Raw genomic sequence first — 23,051 nt, 5'->3', positions numbered from 1 at the left:
CAAGAGACAAGATGGAAGGGAAGTGGTGTGAGAATGGTGAAAGGTAGGCAGGGACAGAAATACAAGTTTATGTGGCAAGGGTGCCCGGAGGGCGTGAATGGTGTTGGTGTCCTGTTTTCTGAGGAGTTTGTAGACAGTGTGGTGAGTGTGACTAGAGTGAGTGATAGGTTGATGATGGTGAAAATGATGATTGGAAAGCTCTTGGTGAACGTCATCTCGGGATATGCTCCGCAGGTTGGTCGGAGCGATGAAGAGAAGGACAAGTTCTGGTGTGCGATAGAGAAGCTGATGGAAAACGTGAAAGATGAGGAAGTTGTTGTGGTAGGAGGAGACCTAAATGGACATGTGCGGAGGAGTATGGACGGTTTGGAGGGAGTTCATGGGGGTTACGGATATGGTGTGAGAAATGGAGAAGGTGAAAGGATTTTGGAGTTTGCTGATGGAGCTGATTTGTTGATTTGTAATACTCAGTTCCAGAAAGAGGATAATAAGCTTGTTACATACACGTCAGGTGGGTCGACGACAACCGTTGACTACCTGATGATGCATAGGCGAGATAGGGGGCACCTCTGGGACACAAAGGTGATCCCGGGTGAGGAGGCTGTTTCACAGCACCACTTGGTTGTCTGTGACATAAGGGTGAAAGGTGCGAGGAGAGCTCGGCGGGTGAAGTACCAACCGAGAATGAAGGTGTGGAGGTTGAAAGAGGTGACAGTGAGGGAGGCATTAAAAGAGAGGCTGAGTAGGGTAGAGGATGATGTGGTTGAGCTTGAAAGTGGTTGTATGTCAATGAAAGATAGTCTGTTGGGAGCCGTTGGTCAGGTATGTGGATGGACAAAAGGGCCACCGAGGCACTCGGAAACATGGTGGTGGGATGATGAAGTGGGAAAGAGGATTGACGAGAAGAGGAAGAAGTTCAAGGAGTGGCAGAAGGTGAAGGGTACGGGAGCAGAAAAAGCAGAGCATGAAAGTTATAAGGCAGCCAAGAAGGCTGCAAAGAAAGAGGTAGCAAAGGCGCAGGAGGCATATAGGAAAATGTTCGGAGAACGCTAGGATTCGGGAGAGGGTCAGAGAGCGGTATTCAGGATTGCGAAGCAGATAGCGAAAGAGAGATGTGATGTGATGGGGGTGAGTTGCTTGAACGACGAAGTGGGACAAATCATTGTGGTCCCAGATGGAATTAAAGGAAGATGGAAAAGATATATGGAAATGCTGTTGAATACAGAGAATGAATGGGATAGCAACGTAGAGAGTAACCCAGTTTTAGGACCGGCAGAGAAGATAACTGAGAAGGAAGTTGAGGAAGCGATAAAATCAATGAAGAGTAGAAAAGCGGGAGGGCCGACGGGAGTTGTGGGAGATATGTTGAAGGCAGCAGGAAGTTGGGGTGTGAAGAGAATGACAGAGATCTGCAATCTGGTGGTGAAACAACAACAACACAACATGCATTTTAAGGCCATTTTCCCTGCGAGAGCAGGGGTTAGCCTTGCGGTCCCCATGACAATCTTCTCCATTTTGCCCTATTTTCTGCATCTCTCCTTGTTAACCCCCTTGCCCGCATTTCTTCTTCCACCATCTTTAGCCAAGTCTTCCTCGGTCTTCCCCGTCTTCTACTTCCTTCTACATTCATTTCCATCACTCTTCTCAACCAGTCACTTTCATCCTTCCTCAACACATGACCAAACCATCTCAACCTGTTCCTCTTCACAGCATCAATCACAGGCTCTATTCCCATCATCTTTCGCAATTCATCATTTGTCTTCCTCTCTCTCAACGATACTCCGCACATCCGTCGAACCATTCGCATTTCCACCCTTTCCAAACTTCGTTGCTGCTCTACATTCATTACCCATGTCTCGCTCCCATAAATCATAACACTTCTCACACATGCAGCATACACCTTTCCCTTCAGCTTCAACGACACTCCCCTCATCATCAGCATGCCACTCAATTCCCGAAACTTCTTCCATGCACATCTCACTCGAGCAACCGTTGCCGAGTCTGATCCACCTTCTCCATTCAGCATGTCTCCGAGGTAGCAAAATGTTTTCACACCTTCCAGCTTCACGCCGTCTCCAAGATCCAACTCAACATTTCCTCCATCTGCAGCTCCCTCTGTGCACACCTTACATTTGAATGTAGCTGCCACACTGGTTAAATGACTCTCTCAGACCACTACATTTTTGATGAACCCACTCAGCGCACATTGTACACTGAATGGAGTTCACTCCGACACCCTTCCTACACAGCACAGGGCCACTTCCCAGTTCTTTCCACCTCACCACATGCTTTACCACTTGCCATCACCTTCGTCTTTCCGATATTCACCTTCAGACCTTTTGTCTCCATACATTCCTTCCACGCGTTCATCTTTTCCTTCAGTCCATCCATACTTTCCGCAATCAACACCAGATCATCTGCATACAACAACTCCCACGGTAAACCCTCCTTTACGTTCTGAGCCAGCACCTCCATCACAGCTACAAATAGTAGTGGACTTAGTACCGACCCCTGATGCACTCCCACCTTCACCTCAAACTCACCACTGTTCCCGTCCTTCGTCCTTACAGCTGTGCGCGCTCTTTTGTACATTGCCATCACTACTCTGATCAACCATTCCTCCACTCCTAACTTCCTCAATGCCCATGTCAATACTTTGCGTGGAACCCGATCGAATGCTTTCTCCAGATCAACAAACCCAAGAAACAACTTCTTCCTCTTCTCCATGTACTTCTCCTGCAACTGCCTCACAATGAAAAGCGCGTCTGTCGTTCCTCTTCCTGGCATGAATCCAAACTGCATTTCATCGATCTTCACTTTCTTCCTTATCCTCCTCTCCAACACCCTTTCCAATACCTTCATTCCATGCTCCAATAACTTTATCGCTCGGTACGAGCCACACTCCAGAGGGTCACCTTTCCCCTTGTATAGAGGGACGAGGGTACTCAGTTCCCAATCCACTGGAATGCGGCCTTCTTTCACCACCAGATTACAGATCTCTGTCATTCTCTTCACACCCCAACTTCCTGCTGCCTTCAACATATCTTCCACAACTCCAGTCGGCCCTCCCGCTTTTCTACCCTTCATTGCTTTTATCGCTTCCTCAACTTCCTTCTCAGTCATCTTCTCTGCCGGTCCTAAAACTGGGTTACTCTCGATGTTGCCATCCCATTCATTCTCTGTATTCAACAGCATTTCCATATATCTTTTCCATCTTCCTTTAATTCCATCTGGGTCGACAACGATTTGTCCCACTTCATCCTTCAAGCAACTCACCCCCATCACATCACACCTCTCTTTCGCTATCTGCTTTGCAATCCTGAATACTGCTTTCTGACCCTCTTCCGGTGGTGAAAGAAGGACGCATTCCAGTGGATTGGGAACTGAGTACCCTCGTCCCTCTATACAAGGGGAAAGGTGACCCTCTGGAGTGTGGCTCGTACCGAGCGATAAAGTTATTGGAGCATGGAATGAAGGTATTGGAAAGGGTGTTGGAGAGGAGGATAAGGAAGAAGGTGAAGATCGACGAAATGCAGTTTGGATTTATGCCAGGAAGAGGAACGACAGACGCGCTCTTTATTGTGAGGCAGTTGCAGGAGAAGTACATGGAGAAGAGGAAGAAGTTGTTTCTTGGGTTTCTTGATCTGGAGAAAGCATTCGATCGGGTTCCACGCAAAGTATTGACATGGGCATTGAGGAAGTTAGGAGTGGAGGAATGGTTGATCAGAGTAGTGTTGGCAATGTACAAAAGAGCGCGCACAGCTGTAAGGACGAAGGACGGGAACAGTGGTGAGTTTGAGGTGAAGGTGGGAGTGCATCAGGGGTCGGTACTAAGTCCACTACTATTTGTAGCTGTGATGGAGGTGCTGGCTCAGAACGTAAAGGAGGATTTACCGTGGGAGTTGTTGTATGCAGATGATCTGGTGTTGATTGCGGAAAGTATGGATGGACTGAAGGAAAAGATGAACAAGTGGAAGGAATGTATGGAGACAAAAGGTCTGAAGGTGAATATCGGAAAGACGAAGGTGATGGCAAGTGGTAAAGCATGTGGTGAGGTGGAAAGAACTGGGAAGTGGCCATGTGCTGTGTGCAGGAAGGGTGTCGGAGTGAACTCCATTCAATGTACAATGTGCGCTGAGTGGGTTCATCAAAAATGCAGTGGTCTGAGAGGGTCATTAACCAGTGTGGCAGCCACATTCAAATGTAAGGTGTGCGCAGAGGGAGCTGCAGATGGAGGAAATGTTGAGTTGGATCTTGGAGAAGGCGTGAAGCTGGAAGGTGTGAAAACATTTTGTTACCTCGGAGACGTGCTGAATGGAGAAGGTGGATCAGACTCGGCAACGGTTGCTGGAGTGAGATGTGCATGGAAGAAGTTTCGGGAACTGAGTGGCGTGCTGATGAGGAGGGGAGTGTCGTTGAAGCTGAAGGGAAAGGTGTATGCTGCATGTGTGAGAAGTGTTATGATTTATGGGAGCGAGACATGGGTAATGATTAATGAATATAGAGCAGCAACGAAGGCTGGAAAGGGTGGAAATGCGAATGGTTCAGTGGATGTGCGGAGTATCGTTAAGAGAGAGGAAGACAAATGATGAATTGCGAAAGATGATGGGAATAGAGCCTGTGATTGATGCTGTGAAGAGGAACAGGTTGAGATGGTTTGGTCATGTGTTGAGGAAGGATGAAAGTGACTGGTTGAGAAGAGTGATGGAAATGAATGTAGAAGGAAGTAGAGGACAGGGAAGACCGAGAAAGACTTGGCTAAAGATGGTGGAAGAAGAAATGCGGGCAAGGGGGTTAACAAGGAGAGATGCAGAAAATAGGGCAAAATGGAGAAGATTGTCATGGCTAACCCCCGCTCTAGCAGGGAAATGGCCTTAAAATGCATGTTGTTGTTTGTTGGTCTGCTGGGCCACCTAAACAGATTTTTTTTGTCGCCCACCAGAATTTTTGGTGGCTCAACCATACATTATTTGCGTTCTTCTATTTATTACTGCCAATTATTGTACTATTATTATTGTTAATATAATTATTTTGCAATACGGTACTGTAATGTTAATATTATGATTATGCTGTTATAATTATTCTTGTTATTATTTTTTCCATTTGAAGCGGCCTGGGAAAAATGCCACGATAAGGTGGAACGGTGCTCAAGCTGCTATATATCATACACCTTCCCAAGGTGAAAAAAGGCAATAAAACATGAAAATTGCTCCAGATATTTTTGCAGACAAGTGAAGTGTAAAGCAACATAGGCTAAGCGTGTGTGAATATAATATGGAGTCCTCTTACTCATGATACAATTGAGGGTTCTGAAGCATCATTCATAATACCCTCTCCCACCACAACCAGCAGCGTTGCTACACGGTACATATGTATGAAGATATTTTGCGTCATCCCACCTTCCGACTCCAGGTGAGGGTGCCAAATGAAGTCGCTACAACCTTTGCCGTATGACCCGTAGTCCCCTTGGCAAGTTTAGTTGGTTGACATTGCATAATGATAAGTAACGACTGAATACATCAACAAAGAAGACATATATAGAAGATTTTGACACAAATGGCCACACGGGCCACCTGGAACCAAGGTTTCGGTGACCCGACAGAGTTTTTGGTGGCATTTGGCAACCGGCCCCCCGCTTATTTTGAATTCTGTTGACTGACGAACACTGTGCAATGCTCATACCTCACCTAGGAGGAGGGCTCGGGGGGTGGGCGGGGGGGGGGGGGGAAGTCTTATTTTAAGGTTTCAGTAAAGAACTTCGTGTTGATCTGTTTTGGCAAATAGGTAGATGATATGAAACAAATGCAATACGAAAATGTTGAATTGTCATGGTGCCGTTTATTATGGAGCTCAAACTTTAATCTTCTCAACTGATAGGTTTTCGGCTTTTTTTTGTTTTTTTGTTTTTTTGTATACAAGATCGAGGCTCGTGAATTGACTATTATAGCCCCTACCCACTTCCTACAAGACTGGTGAGTAGAGATGCTATGAACATGCGGGAGGTATGGGATGGGATTGCTCGACTCAAAAGTCACTGAAGGTTTTTGGAGCTTGACAAACTTGAATGGTATGCCAAAGTTGGATATTTATTGCAATACAAGTGGAAGCTCGTGCCAAGGATAACATGATAGGAAAAAAAAAAAGGAATCCTGTTAGTCTTGTGCTGGTTGAAAGAGCTCAAATATGGTCGCTTCAATAAGGAATGTCTTAAGTTATAATTGTATGCACCAGGCACTTAAAGAAAAGAAGAGAGTAAAAGGGGTTTTAACAACTTATTGATTTATTCATAACATTTGATTTAAATCTTGGTTCGAAATGTTGCACTATCTGCATTCTATATGCGTAAAGATGCAATCTCTTGTGCACAACATGGTTTTGAATATTATTTTTTCCGTAGCTGTGGATAAATTTGAAGCAACTTTTACTTAAATCATAGTTTCTCTCCGAGGAGCATTTCCATGTTTCAGGGTGGGACAGACTGATGGCATTAGCCTATTAGATATACAGGGTGACCCCAAAAAAACCTCCCACATTTCAAAGGTAAATGAAAAAAAATGGTTAAAGATAATCAAGATATTATTTGCACACATGAAACTTCATTCAATACAGTTTTTATTCATCATGTTTTAAAGATGACATCCTCCAAATGGTGGCCGTCATTGTCTATACACGCTTGGAGGCGATTTCTGAAGGCTGCCATGGCTCGACGGGTCATGTCGGGTGGAACAGCGGCTATCTCCTGCTGAATAGCAACCTTAAGGGCTTCAAGAGTTTGGGGTCGATGAGTATACACTCGTGATTTAAGGTAGCCCCACAGAAAAAAATCACAAGGGGCAAGGTCAGGGGAACGGGCCGGCCACCCGACATCGCCACGCAACGAGATCACCCGATCCGGAAACATTTCCCTCAGCACTTGAAATGATCTTCGAGCTGTGTGTGCCGTAGCTCCATCTTGCTGAAACCACACATCGAGTTCTTCAAGCTCAAGGTGTTCGAGTTGTGGCCTTAAAGTTTTCGAGCATATCAATGTAACGGTCAGAAGTTACGGTAACAGTTACACCACCCTCTTCAAAGAAATAAGGACCCACGATGCCAACATCGGCAACAGCGCACCACACAGTCACTCGATCGGAGTGCAATGGTCTTTCGTGTAGCATGCGAGGGTTGTCTTCAGACCAATAGCGAAAATTTTGTTTGTTTACAGAGCCACTCAAATGAAAATGAGCTTCGTCACTGCACAAGAGAACAGCATCTTCCGGAACACGTTGCAGAATGTTCTCGCATAACTCCCTGCGGCTTATCCAGTCTCTCGCATTGAGTTCTTGCACAACCGTCATTTTGTATGGATGGAAGTGGAGGTCTTTGTGTAAGATTCTCCTTGCAGTTTCCCGGGATATCCCTTCAGCTAAAGCATGCTTCCATGTAGAACGTCTCGGAGACTGCACAACAGATCGCCTCAATGCTTCAATATTCTCAGGCGTACGAGTGCTCCTAGGTCGACCAGGTGATTTTCTTTTTAAAGCTGAGCCTGTTGCCCTGAAATTCTCAACCCACTGCAAGATGGTTTTCCGATCTGGAACGTTTTGGTTCCGTGGTATACTGAAACGTCTTTGAAAGGCCCTGTGCACGGCGATCACGGAACGGTTGTTTGTGAAGAACGCTTCGACAGCGAACGCACGGTGTGCTCCCGACCACGCCATGTTGGTGACTGAGGACAGTTGGGGTTGGGCTACCAACAGACCCTAGCCCCACCCCTCCCGCCTCACTACTGCCAGTGCTACAGCCTTTCGAAATGTAGGAGGTTTTTTTGGGTCACCCTGTATAAATAATTTGCATAACAATCATTGTTCGAGATGCATGATATTAATTAAGCTCACCTGTTGATGACATAAGGTCTTCAAAAAAGTCTGAGTCAATGATGTCTGAAAAATAGGAAAGAAGAAAAATGAGTAACACCAGACTTTCAATCTTTTACTGGGTTACAGTATTTGCTGTAACCTTGTTGCAGTATTTGCTGTTACAGTGTTTGCTAATATTTGCTGTAACTTGGTTCGTAGTAATCACCTTCATTGGCATGTATTGAACAACATATCTTACTTTCACAATGTGTCAACACCAAAAGGAGCCAACATAAACACATGGTGGGTTGTAACTGAACAACAAATTTTGGATACAATGTGAATACAATGAATAAGTCAAGACATTTTAAAATGTGTTGTTTTTTGTGTACGGTATATAAGCTCATTGAAGAGTGTAGTTACCATATAATTCGGCAGATTAAAAAGCGTGAACAATTTGAACCGAGTGCTGTTCTCGTATCTTATGTATTATATTGTTCTATAATTACTCAGTATATCTCAGACGACCATAGTAATCTTTGTCCGATCGACATCGACCCGATGATGATGATGATGATATCTTAGACAATGTGCTAAAACACTCAGAAGAAATTAGAGACTAATAAATTTACACCATCTGTATCTTAATGCATGTAACCCTTATTCACATGTGTTTGTTGTACATAAGCATATGCAACAATTGCAGTTTTCTTTGGATATGTGACGACTAATTGTCATGTGACACCTGAACGGCGAGTCCGATTTGAATGAATGTGGTATCAAAATGTGTGCAAGACGCTCGGTAAAAAAGTCATGAGAGGATAATTCAAAATCCTCAGCAGTTCAGAAAAATGTCAAGAAAAATGAAATACCCAGTGCTCCTAGGCCCTCTACTCCAGTGCAGTTAAGGTTAAGACCTCTTGGATTCAGACAGTGCATGCGAGGTTTAAAATTATATTGTTATTTATGCAATCTCGAGTTATATTCATTTTTCTTGCGGACGTGGTGTATATGCTCAGTTGTTGGTTTGCACATATACAGGAAGTCAAAAAGAAATTCAGTTAATCTGTGCTATCTATCCATCTAAATATATTGTTACGGATCTCAGAGACAGCACTCCCCTTAGCAAGGGGGGGGGGGGGGGGCGGGTTAATCCCCTTGGCCTGTTAAGCTGGCCGTCTCTGGTCCTAGTACTTGTAACGCTCTTCTGCAGGGTGAAATTGGTCAGGGTTATTGGTCAAGGTGTTCTCCCGAATACCTTTACCAATCCCTCCGCAAAACAGGGAGACAAGTACCGCTCGAACCACGGACAAGATGGTATTTGCCGAGCGGTTTTGCAATCCGCAGCCCGAGCCATTAACAAAGGACTAAACCCGACTATTGCGGTTGGCCGAATCGTGCCACAGGTACTCAATCGAAAGAAGGGACTAAAGCGATCGGGGAAAAAGAAGAAACCAAAGTAAGGAATACCAGACATTTATTAATTATGTACAAAACCAAAGAAACCAAAGAAGAAACGAAAGCAATATACAGAAGAAGAAGAAGACACAGGGCAAACCTTAAAACAATCTTATATTATTCCCCAGGCCAACAAACAGGACAGACAAACAGACTTACACGAAAGGGGAATAGCAGGCAGGAATGACTGGAAGAAGGGATGAGAAGGCCCAGGCAGACGGTAGGCGTCGAGGTCCGGCTCCAGGAGTCAACTCGCGTCGTGGCGGGAAAACCCTGGCAGGTAGCGAGCGCGTATCGTTCACCGCGAGCGGACGTTGCATATAGCGATGGGATTGGGATGCTCCGTCTTCTCACGTGTCTCTCTCCGCCTTCTCTTGAACCCTCTCACTCAACTCGTACCTTCTCATCCAACTGCCGGATCACGTCTCTCTCTGCCTTCTTCACTCACGACCCACGCACGACTCTCTCCTCACCACTCTCTTTGCTTCCCCAACCACTCCTCTTCAAGTAGTCTGCGCGCAGCGCTTATTTTGGGTTTTTGCGTATCAAGGTGCGGCTTTTAGGATACACCCAACGGTGAGCTCGCCTCGGCCCTGATTGGTCGCGAGGGCTCACCGGCTCCGCCCCTTGATGGTGCGTTGATGGGGCCACGCCTTATTCCTGGAGCTCTGAGGACTACTCCCCCTTCTTCTCCGAGATGAAGCACATGGGCAATGGCGTCTTGTGGGGAGATAGAAAACCACTCGCACCGCTTTTGAAGGGAACTTTGGGGCCTACTCATATTTCATTAATGCAACGTAGATTCAACGACTGGGAACAGATCCTTAACTGAAACATATAATAATGAGATAACTACGGAGAGGTCCTATGGTTCGCTACGTGTTGTACATGGACTAACTAGGGTGCGATCTTTAACAAACCAATTGACGGGGATATTTACAGGGGAACATTATAAGGGAAACATTTACTAAAATTTACTAGTGAAGGTTCTAAAAACCGTAACAATATAAAACTGAAAAATACAGTTGGTGAAGGAATCCATCTGTCCGTGAAGCCGTCCGTGAAACTGTCCGTCCATTTAGACATGTGACTGTTTGTCTATTAAATACATACTGCTTGAATGTCGGCCCCTTAGACTTTTGAAGAACCTTTACACTACGCCAAACCACGAACACACCTTACGACCCAAAGGATGCCGAGGACCCAAAAGACCCAGAGGACCTAAAATACCCCGAGGACGCCGAAGACAAAAAAAATATATATATATATATATATATATATATATATATATATATATATATATATATATAATATATATATATATTGTTGTGGATTTGAGAATCCTGTGTTTGTAAATATCACCCTGTGTAAATGTAACGATTCCTTGTAAATACCTCCGTTAATTGTAAAGGTCAAAGGTCGTCCCCTGAGTTAGTCCCACGCATGCACGTAGAAAATCATATACCCTTCTAAATAGTTATTTCTTTATTATGTGTTCCAGTTTAAGGCTCTGTTGCCCATTAATTGACACTGCATTGCACCGAATCGAATAAGATAGATCCCCTTTCATTGCCAACTGCATTTGCCGCCATTACGGCGAGGTCATCTTGGAGAAGAAGGTGGGAGGAGTCAGCCAAGCGCCAGGAACAAGGCGTGGCTTTGCCAACGCCTCATCAAGGGGCGGGATCGGTGAGCCCTCGCGACCAATCAAGGCCGAGGCGAGCTCACCGATGGGCGTTTCCAAAAGGCCGGCGGCTTGATCGCCACGCGCCTCATAAAAGGAGGTTGGGAGGGACTGCTTAGGCAGATGAGTGAGGAGTCCACCGCAGCTGAGTCCACCGCAGCTGAGTCCACCGCAGTTGAGTTGAGTTTGAGAAGGAGTTGAGCTTTGACGGCAGTTTCGACCCGCTGCTACGAAGAAACGCCGCCGTGCGAACCGGATTGAGGAGGGTCGGCGGCCGCTCACCTCGAGCCTTGCCGTTTACACGAACCGGACCCGCATCCTTCCAGCCCCGTGGTCCCACCTTCTCATCCGTCCAGCCATCCACCCCTGCCATTCCTGCTTCATTCCCATTCGTGTAAGTCTGACTGTCATCTGTTTGTCTGTGTTGTCCCTGGGAATAAGTTAAGCTTGTATAAGCTAGTATTGCACTGTCTTCTTCTTCTTCTGTAATTATTTTCGTATCTTTCCTTCTTCCTTGGTTTCTTTGGTTTTGTACATAATTCATAATAAATACCTGTTCCTCCTTCTCATCTGTTTCGTTTTAGAGGTTTCCATCATTGAGTACCTGTGGTGCGATTTTGGCCAACACATTGGAATGGGGTTTAGTACTTGCTAATGGTTCGAGCCGCGGGCTGCTAACCCGCTCGGCAAATAACATCTTGTCCGCGGTTTCGAACGGGGCTATCCACCGGCTTCCTGGAGAGGTCGGCGGAGGTGTACGGGACTCCCTTGACCAATCACCTCGGCCGATCTCACCCCACGAAGAAGCGGGATAGTTCCAGGACCGGGGAGACGGCCAGCTTAACAGGACAAGGGGCTAATCACCCCTTGCTAACGGGAGAGCCGTCCCCCGTTTCCGTAACAATATATATATACTAGCGGGGTCACCCGTGGGAATCCCACGGGCATGGATGTGTGTGACATTTCGACATATTGAGTTATATGCTGCACATTCATTTTTACAAAATGGTTACTGGCAAGTCATCAGATCCAGAAATGGTGTGAATTTAGTTATTTCACATAATATGTGACCCCTCACTCCTCTCCACCTGACACTCTCCTGTCTCCACCTGACACTCTCCTGTCTCCACCTGACACTCTCCTCTCTCCACCTAGCACTCCTCTCCTCTCCAAACCCTCACATCCCTCTCCTTTCCAATCCCTCACCTCTCCAATCCCTCACACTCCTCTCCTCTCCAATCCTTCACACACCTCTCCAATCGCGCCTCACACTCCTCTCCAATCGCGCCTCACACTCCTCTCCAATCGCGCCTCACACTCCTCTCCAATCGTGCCTCACACTCCTCTCCAATCGTGCCTCACACTCCCCTCCAATCACTCCTCTCCAATCGTGCCTCACACTCCTCTCCAATCACGCCTCACACTCCTCTCCAATCGTGCCTCACACTCCTCTCCAATCGCGCCTCACACTCCTCTCCAATCGCGCCTCACTCGCCTCTCCAATCGGCTTTCCCCGTCTCGTTTCTCTCCTTTTTCTCCCGTCTCGTTCTTTTTCTTGCTCCAAATCGGCCCGTCGGAATCGGAAATCGGCCCGTCTCGCCCGTCGGCCCGTCGGAATCGGAAATCGGCCCGTCTTGCTTTTGTGCTTGTGCGTAAATAAATTGTGTTCATGACACCATTTCTGGTGTTGGGCTAGCGGCTAGGGTGCCGGCTTAGGATCCTGGGTTCGAATCTCGGTCGATCGCCGAATTAATGCCAGGGGGGTTGACTCAGCCTGTCATCCTTCCGAGGTCGGCTAATTGAGTACCAGTTCACTGGTAATTCCCAGTTTGTCGTTGAAGGCGGCAAAAAGGGTTGGCGTCAGGAAGGGCATCCGGCCGTAAAACATTGCTTCAAAAAGGGGACAAAAAAACAACAACTACCAAGGTCCCCGAAAAGGCCAACCCCCGCTTTGCGGGGAAAAATGGCCTCTAAACGGTGGTTTTTACACCATTTCTGGATCTGATGACTTGCCAGTAACCATTTTGTAAAAATGAATGTGCAGCATCTAACTCAATATGTCGAAATGTCACACACATCCATGCCCGTGGGATTCCCACGGGTGACCCCGCAAGTTTGCATTGACGTTCGTCGATGGACTCGTTCGCCCGTCTCATTCGTTTTCTTGCTGCATCCTGTTCAAGTCTGCGTTCTTCATCGATCGTCTCATTCATTTTGGAAATAGAAGTTTCCACGCAGCGCATGAATTGTCACGATCCTCAAGAGGAATTTGTCTCGTAATCATCAAATGATAAATGGCAAGTAAATTATATTGTGGAAAATTAAAGATTTCAAATAAACCTATTTAAAGTGTATTCGCACATAACTAATTTTAAAAAACGAAGAAATATCTCTCGGTAATTTCCTGAAACATATTTTACTTCCGGCTAATAATGTTGAATTAAATAAAAACGAAGAAATATATGTCGGCATCATTGTTGACGTTTTTGTGACGACTGTCATCAAACGAAAAAGTAATATATCTTAACGGAAAAGCAAAAGCGAATTTTTAATATATATCGACACGTTGCCGTCGGTGTCATGTTGGGCGGTGTATGATACACCATGTCGCGATTTTTAAAAATATATCTCTGCATTTTCCCGCGTGTGTGGAATGTTCTCAATTATTGCTGACACCGAGTCCAAAACCATCGATAAAAATGAAATCATATGGTGAGTTAGATTGGAGATAAAGGCGTGAGAGAGACTCAATGGCCTTGAAGTTACAGGCCTTTGAGAATTCATTTCGTTCTATAAACGGCAACTTTCATTGGATTTCCTTCCCGTTTTTTTTCAACCGAGTCGAAAACTATGTTAGCGACTGTGAAAAATGAAATGATATATCGAATTTTTAATATGTATCGACACGTTGCCGTCGGTGTCATGTTAGGCGGTGTATGATACACCATGACGCGATTTTAAAAAATATATCTGCATTTTCCCGCGTGTGTGGAATGTTCACAATTATTGCTGACACCGACTCTAAAACCATCGATAAAAATGAAATCATATGGTGAGTTAGATTGGAGATAAAGGCGTGAGAGAGACTCAATGGCCTTGAAGTTACAGGCATTTGAGAATTCATTTCGTTCTATAAACGGCAACTTTCATCGGATTTTCTTCTCGTTTTTTTTCAACCGAGTCTAAAAATATGTTAGCGACTGTGAAAAATGAAATGATATATCGAATTTAAAATAGATATCGACACATTGCCGTCGGTGTCATGTTGGGCGGTGTATGATACACCATGACGCGATTTTAAAAAATATATCTCTGCATTTTCCCGCGTGTGTGGAATGTTTGTGGAAAATTAAAGATTTCAAATAAACCTATTTAAAGTGTATGCGCACATAACTAATAAAAAAAACGAAGAAATATCTCTCGGTAATTTCCTGAAACATATTTTACTTCCGGCTAATATGTTGAATGAAATAAAAACGAAGAAATATATGTCGGCATCATTGTTGACGTTTTTGTGACGACTATCATCAAACGAAATAGTAATATATCATAACGGAAAAGCAAAAGCGAATTTTTAATATATATCGACACATTGCCGGCGGTGTCATGTTGGGCGGTGTATGATACACCATGACGCGATTTTAAAAAATATATCTCTGCATTTTCCCGCGTGTGTGGATTGTTCTCAATTATTGCTGACACCGAGTCTAAAAGTAAAACCATCGATAAAAATGAAATCATATGGTGAGTTAGATTGGAGATAAAGGCGTGAGAGAGACTCAATGGCCTTGAAGTTACAGGCCTTTGAGAATTCATTTCGTTCTATAAACGGCAACTTTCATCGGATTTTCTTCCCGTTTTTTTTCAACCGAGTCTAAAACTATGTTAGCTAAATAAATTGTGTTCATGACACCATTTCTGGTGTTGGGCTAGCGGCTAGGGTGCCGGCTTAGGATCCTGGGTTCGAATCTCGGTCGATCGCCGAATTAATGCCAGGGGGGTTGACTCAGCCTGTCATACCTTCCGAGGTCGGCTAATTGAGTACCAGTTCACTGGTAATTCCCTGTTTGTCGTTGAAGGCGGCAAAAAGGGTTGGCGTCAGGAAGGGCATCCGGCCGTAAAACATTGCTTCAAAAAGGGGACAAACAAACAACAACTACCACGGTCCCCGAAAAGGCCAACCCCCGCTTTGCGGGGGAAAATGGCCTCTAAACGGTGGTTTTTACACCATTTCTGGATCTGATGACTTGCCAGTAACCATTTTGTAAAAATGAATGTGCAGCATCTAACTCAATATGTCGAAATGTCACACACATCCATGCCCGTGGGATTCCCACGGGTGACCCCGCAAGTTTGCATTGACGTTCGTCGATGGACTCGTTCGCCCGTCTCATTCGTTTTCTTGCTGCATCCTGTTCAAGTCTGCGTTCTTCATCGATCGTCTCATTCATTTTGGAAATAGAAGTTTCCACGCAGCGCATGAATTGTCACGATCCTCAAGAGGAATTTGTCTCGTAATCATCAAATGATAAATGGCAAGTAAATTATATTGTGGAAAATTAAAGATTTCAAATAAACCTATTTAAAGTGTATTCGCACATAACTAATTTTAAAAAACGAAGAAATATCTCTCGGTAATTTCCTGAAACATATTTTACTTCCGGCTAATAATGTTGAATTAAATAAAAACGAAGAAATATATGTCGGCATCATTGTTGACGTTTTTGTGACGACTGTCATCAAACGAAAAAGTAATATATCTTAACGGAAAAGCAAAAGCGAATTTTTAATATATATCGACACGTTGCCGTCGGTGTCATGTTGGGCGGTGTATGATACACCATGACGCGATTTTTAAAAATATATCTCTGCATTTTCCCGCGTGTGTGGAATGTTCTCAATTATTGCTGACACCGACTCTAAAACCATCGATAAAAATGAAATCATATGGTGAGTTAGATTGGAGATAAAGGCGTGAGAGAGACTCAATGGCCTTGAAGTTACAGGCATTTGAGAATTCATTTCGTTCTATAAACGGCAACTTTCATCGGATTTTCTTCTCGTTTTTTTTCAACCGAGTCTAAAACTATGTTAGCGACTGTGAAAAATGAAATGATATATCGAATTTAAAATAGATATCGACACATTGCCGTCGGTGTCATGTTGGGCGGTGTATGATACACCATGACGCGATTTTAAAAAATATATCTCTGCATTTTCCCGCGTGTGTGGAATGTTTGTGGAAAATTAAAGATTTCAAATAAACCTATTTAAAGTGTATGCGCACATAACTAATAAAAAAAACGAAGAAATATCTCTCGGTAATTTCCTGAAACATATTTTACTTCCGGCTAATATGTTGAATGAAATAAAAACGAAGAAATATATGTCGGCATCATTGTTGACGTTTTTGTGACGACTATCATCAAACGAAATAGTAATATATCATAACGGAAAAGCAAAAGCGAATTTTTAATATATATCGACACATTGCCGGCGGTGTCATGTTGGGCGGTGTATGATACACCATGACGCGATTTTAAAAAATATATCTCTGCATTTTCCCGCGTGTGTGGATTGTTCTCAATTATTGCTGACACCGAGTCTAAAAGTAAAACCATCGATAAAAATGAAATCATATGGTGAGTTAGATTGGAGATAAAGGCGTGAGAGAGACTCAATGGCCTTGAAGTTACAGGCCTTTGAGAATTCATTTCGTTCTATAAACGGCAACTTTCATCGGATTTTCTTCCCGTTTTTTTTCAACCGAGTCTAAAACTATGTTAGCGACTGTGAAAAATGAAATGATTTATCGAATTTGATTTGAAATAAAACTGGGGGAGAGCAAGACACCACGGGCCTACAAAACAGGACTCAAAGCTATGCGAGTTAATAAAATGGTGGATATTTGTTTATAGCCACTCCCAGAATGGGTGGAGCTATGGGTGGAGCTACTCTGCAAACCGAGTAAGCCACACCCCGGACAGACACCCAACAGATAGACAGACAGACAGACAGAATCATCTACGGCTATTATAATATAGATATATATATATATACAAATATACATATATACAGACTTGGCCTTCAATATGGAATATTTTTTTTTGTGGGGGTGAACTTACTTTTCAAGATGTCTTAGAACCAAAAGTTCATTGGAATTATGTTGAAATGATTCTAGATTTTGTTAATGTGACCTTTAAAAGAAACAAAAACCACATTTGACATTTTTAAACAAATAAATTGATCCTTGAAAGTGATGTAAACCGATATCGAACTCAATTCATGGACAATACTGTGCTAAGCTTAGGTACGTTTTCCAGAAGTATCTCTTTATTTTGCACATCAGCCAAATTTTTTTTCAACAAAAACAAAAGCTAAATTATGACTGGGATTACGGACAGTAAAATGACAGTTCAGTACTTCGTGTAACCCCCACGAGCATTCTGGAGAGCACATACACGTTGAGGCATGCTGTTCACGAGATTTGCCAAGGTTTGGACAGGAATCGCTTGCCATGCAGTGACAATAGCCTGCTGCAATTCACACACAGAGGTTGGCTGTGGTCCAAGTGGTCGATTTGACGCATTAATTCTGCCCACAAGTTCTCTATCGGATTCATATCCGGGGACATGGCAGGCCACTCCATATGCTCTACACCACGGTCAGCAAGAAAGTGTTGGATCATGCGAGCACGATGAGGCCGTGCATTGCCATCTTGGAAGACAAAGTTTCATCGAAAGGCTGCACCAGCAAATTGAAGCAATGTTTCTTCCAGAATGGCCCTGTACTTGAACTGGTTCAGGTTTCCATTCAGAACAACCAGGTCAGTTTTGCCCTCTGCATGAAAAGCGGCCCAAACGGTCACCCCACCACCTCCAGCTTGGACTCTTGGCACTATACAATCTTTGTTGTAGGCTTCATGCACTTGTATGCGCACTCGGACGTGGCCGTCTTAACGATAGACCAGAAATCTAGACTCGTCACTGAAGATCACGTGATTCCAGTGTCCTGGCTGCCATTGACGGTGCTCTCTGGCCTACTGAAATCGGCGCTGGCGGTGTTGTCTGGTCAGGCGTGGCTTTCTCAGGGGACGCCTGGCACGATAGCCTGCTTGAACCAGTCGTTGGTTGACTAGCCTTCTGGATACAGGCACATTTGTCAGTTGCTGCCACTCAGCCCTAAGCCGATTAGCTGACTTGGTACGGCCATTGCGGACTAACCGGTGCAGCTGGCGATCATCCCTCCTTGTGGTTCTGCGGGGACGTCCTGGCCTCGGTATTTGAGTAGGGACACCCCTCTGAGCATTTCGTTTCAGGATCTTTGACACCTGACCTTGAGTGATGCCATACTGCCGAGCAATAGCACGCCGTTTCATGCCGTAATTTCGTAAAGCCACCACTCCATGACAAACAGCATTGTCGAGTTGACGGACCATCTCCAGAGGAAGCGGCAATAACTTTGGGAGACGTGCAGCAGTTGTTTTCCACTAATACAGAACGCAACAACCCTTGTATACCCGACTGTGAAGCCAATCATCAAATGCACCTGTCCGTACATTTTGCCAAGCCACCTGAGATATAATCCTGCTGTTGACTTCTTGCTGCGACAGACAATCAGTGACATGGTTCTTTTAACAAATAAATCACCAAAGTGCAAAAGAAACTCACCAGATTGATATACTACTGTGTTCAAAAAGTATCCGACCTTTATTTTTCGTGCGTCAAAAAAAAGAAGCTAGGGAGGCGTTGATTGGTGCACGTATGTAGGCGATCCTAATGCACACGCGTGAATTTTTTCCCACCTGCAGAAGCTGTCATTCGACGGCAGACCGCCGATGATTGAGGACATGTAAGTGAGCGCCGTCGGATTTTCGTTTTTGACAAAATGACGGAAAAACTTGAACAACGCTACTGCATCAAATTTTGTGTAAAGCTTGGCGATTCCCAAGTGGAAACGATCCGCAAGATTCAACACCGTTCATTCCATTATGAAGGAGGATTTGGGCTTCAGGAGAATCTCAGCGAAGTTCGTACCAAAGCTGCTAACGATTGAGCAGAAGCAACTCCGTTGGGAGATCGCACAGGACATGCTGGAGACTGTGAACAGCGATCCCAGCTTCCTCAACACAGTGATCACTGGCGATGAGTCCTGGGTTTATGGGTACGACCCAGAAACCAAGTTGCAGTCATCACAATGGAAGCATCCAACATCCCCGAGGCCAAAAAACACAAAATTTGATGCAGTGGCGTTGTTCAAGTTTTTCCGTCATTTTGTCAAAAACGAAAATCCGACGGCGCTCACTTACATGTCCTCACTCATCGGCGGTCTGCCGTCGAATGACAGCTTCTGCAGGTGGGAAAAAATTCACGCGTATGCATTAGGATCGCCTACATATGTGCACCAATCAACGCCTCCCTAGCTTCTTTTTTTTTACGCACGAAAAATAAAGGTCGGATACTTTTTGAACACACTACGTACTGAGTTAAGAAAGTAAACCCAAGTCAAGAAAGAAAAAAAATTCCATATTAAATGCCAAGTCTGTATATATATATACAGTCACGTGAAAAAGTAAGTACACCCCATGTAAAGTTTTGACTTTTTCAACATATTTCAACATACAGCTATTTGATCTTCATTTTAACAATATTGAAAGATAAAGGTGATATAATAGAACAAATATCATAAAACATTTACATTTTGTCGTCCATTGTATAATTTTAAAAACATAAATGCAAATTTCGCATGTGGAAAAAGTAAGTACACCCTTGGCTCTTATAGGTGGTATTGCCCCCTTTGGCAGAAACAACCTCAAGTAGGCGTTTCTTATAACTGTCTACCAGTCTCTGACATCGACTGGGAGAAATTTTTGCCCACTCCTCCATGCAGAATTCTTTCAGCTGTGCGATGTTTGAGGGGTTTCTTGCATGCACAGGTCGTTTCAAATCCCCCCACAACATCTCGATGGGATTTAGATCCGGGCTTTGACTTGGCCATTCCACAACCCTCCATTTTTCTTTTCAGCCATTCCTTGGTGGATTTACTGGTATGTTTAGGGTCATTGTCATGTTGCAAGGTCCACCTTCGGTTGAGCTTCAACTTTCTGACAGATGGCCTCACATTATCCTCAAGCACCCTCTGGTACAATGAAGAATTAATCGTGGATTCTATGATGGTGAGCTGCCCAGGCCCTGATGCAGCAAACCTGCCCCAAACCATAATATTTCCACCACCATGCTTTACAGTTGGTATCAGGTTCTTCTGGTCAAATGCTCTCTTTGGTTTTTGCCAAACATGTCTTCTGGTACTGTGGCCAAATAGCTCTACCTTTGACTCATCTGTGCAGAGCACATTGTTCCAGGAGTGCTGGTCTTTGCCTGTAGGTGTTCATTGGCAAACTTTAGTCTTGCCCAGATGTCCTTTCTGGACAGCAAAGGTTTCCTCCTGGCACACCTCCCACGTAGATCGGAATTTGTGCAGCCTCTTTCTAATGGTAGACTCGTGCACTTTGACATCAACAGTGGCAAGAGCTACCTGTAGGTCCGGTGATGACATTCTGGGGTTCTTACAGACTTCTTTTAGCATCTTGCGGTCTGCTCTCGGGCTGAACTTGCTGGGGCGGCCTGGCCTGAACAAGTTGGCAGTTGTTTGGAATCTTCTCCACTTGGAGATGATCTTCCGGACAGTCGAATGATTGATTTCAAATTGTTTGGAGATCTTTTTAAATCCCTTCCCAGACTCGTAGGCATCTATAACCTTCTTTGTGAAGGCCTCAGAGAGCTCTTTTGATCTAGGCATGGTGACGCCGCACACTTCAACAACAAAGAGCAAACCAAACTAAACGTCTGAGGTTTAAATAAGACAGGTTCCTCCAAGATCCTCTCTAACGATGTTCTTATCATTTGCACCTGAGCTGGTGCACCTGATTCTAATTTTAGGTATTTGAAGTCGTGATAAATGTAGGGGTGTACTTACTTTTTCCACATGCGAAATTTGCGTTTGTTTATTTAAATTATACAATGGACTGAATGAATGAATGAATGAATGAATGATAGTTTTAAGGCCATTTTCCCCGCTAGAGCGGGGGTTAGCCAAAATGTAAATGTAAATTAAATGTATTATTAAATGTTAGCCAAAATGTAAATTAGGACTACAAAATGTAAATGTTTCATGATATTTGTTATATTATATCACCTTTATCTATCAATATTGTTGAAATGAAGATCAAATATCTGTATGTTGAAATATGTTGAAAAAGTCAAAACTTTACACGGGGTGTACTTACTTTTTCACGTGACTGTATATATGTATATGTGGTGGCAGTGATTGGGGGTACTCAAATACTCCCATCACAAGTATACCAGAATAATGAGTATTTCCCCCCGCTTTACCCTCCCAATCCTCTGGAGGGCAGTTTAAGACCATAAATGACATTTCCATTCCCTGCCAGACGATCTCCCCTTGGGAGGTCCGGGCGGGGCGGGAAGCAGACGTGTTTGTATGTTGTCATTCCACTTCCCAGCCAACCACTATCGCTGTCAAGGTCAGTATATTGTAAGCATTTCTCCCTGGAATGAGTTGTTCATTCTTCCCTTCCTCCCAATGTCCTTGTCCCTCCCTCCTTACCGTTTAGACCACCTCTTTGATTTCTCAGTATGGGATGAGGGGAGGGGGGGTAGGGGGAATTGAGTGGACTATGTATATGACCGGCTTGACGGTGAGAACTTTAAGATTTCGGGGTATGGCATCGAGGCAGTCTCTTGTGAGAGGGGGACTGTCTACTTGGCCCATCGACTGAAATATTCCATGCACGTTATTAGTAATTCTATAATAAACCTCTTGTACAACAGTTCCAGTTCCTCCTGGATTTCTTCCTGGGGAAATGGGGGAAACGGGGTGGGGGGGGGGGGGGGGGGGGAGGCGTGCTGGGTGCTGCCTCCACATGTACATACAAAAAGATTGATACAACTTTGACTTCCTGCCATTTCTTTTGTTTTTTTGACCGATACCGTTTTCCTTTTCAGGGTTTGGTGGTGTTATCGTGATATTTGTTCCCTGGGATTTCTCGATCCATAGCTCAACTGTGCAATTGACAGTGGAGCAGAAGACAAAAGTGGTGGCTCTGTGGTATGAGACCAAATCATATTTAGACACCCGCCTGAGGTTCTAACGGGAATACGACCTCAAAACACGTGATGGACCCACAAATTGTACCATTCAACGTATTGTGAAACATTTTGAGCACAAAGGTAGAGTGCACAACGAGAGCAAGGGCAGCAGTGGCCAGCATCAGTAACCAAGAGCCAAGCCAACATCGACGCCATGCGGAATTCTGCAGTGGAGTCCCAAGAAGTCCTACCGCTGGCGCACCCAGGAGCTGGGCATCAAACCAACATCAGTCTGGCGTATTCTCACTAAGGAACTGAAGCTTTTCCCATACATCATCTCTATTAGGCATAAACTGAGTCAAGATGACGAGGAGGAGACTTGGTATGTGGAATTGGCTCAGTGACAGGATGGAGCGGTATCCAAACTGGATCAACCTGATGTGGTTCAGTGATGAAGCCCATTTCCACTTGAACGGTGCTATCAACAACCACAACAACATTTTCTGGGGGGCAGAACCGCCTGAGGAGATCACTGAGAGGTACCTGAAAGGGCCTAAGGTCACATGCCTCTGCGCCTTCAATGACAGATGGTGGAATGCTAGGGTCTTACTGGTTTGAGAATGACAACAGCAGGACGGTGACGATCAACGGTGAGCGCTATCGGGTCGTGCTCCAGAAGTTCCATAATGATCTAGCCCAAAGGTCACCCCAAACCAGCTCAGCATGGCCTGGTTTATGCAAGATGGTGCACCCCCCCCCCCCCCCCTGGATACAGCTGGTGACACCATCACTTTCCTGCAGAAGCTCTGCAGAAACCACCTCGTTGCCCTGAGTCCCGCTCATAACTGGGCACCCAATAGCCCAGACTTGAACCCTCTGGACTACTGGTTCTGGGGAGCTGCCAAGGGTTCTGTCTACGTCAACCATCCTGCCACACTGGATGATCTGAAGCAGGAGGTGTCA

General features: G+C 44.7%; 1 protein-coding gene across 1 annotated transcript in view; it reads right to left on the bottom strand.

Annotated features, from left to right (window-relative positions):
- The window catches only part of LOC137435184 (transcription factor E2F5), a 66,233-nt gene that overhangs the window by 7,648 nt on the left and 35,534 nt on the right, over positions 1-23,051 (bottom strand). Inside the window, exon 8 of the mRNA XM_068128737.2 lies at positions 7,878-7,922. Within this exon, the coding sequence (XP_067984838.2) occupies positions 7,878-7,922 (45 nt within the window). The remainder of the gene's footprint in view (positions 1-7,877; positions 7,923-23,051) is intronic.

Source organism: Myxine glutinosa, chromosome 9, assembly GCF_964187855.1.
Source record: "Myxine glutinosa chromosome 9, kmMyxGlut1.1, whole genome shotgun sequence".
Taxonomy (NCBI): Eukaryota; Metazoa; Chordata; class Myxini; order Myxiniformes; family Myxinidae; genus Myxine; species Myxine glutinosa.
This window is presented reverse-complemented; position numbering and strand designations above follow the sequence as displayed.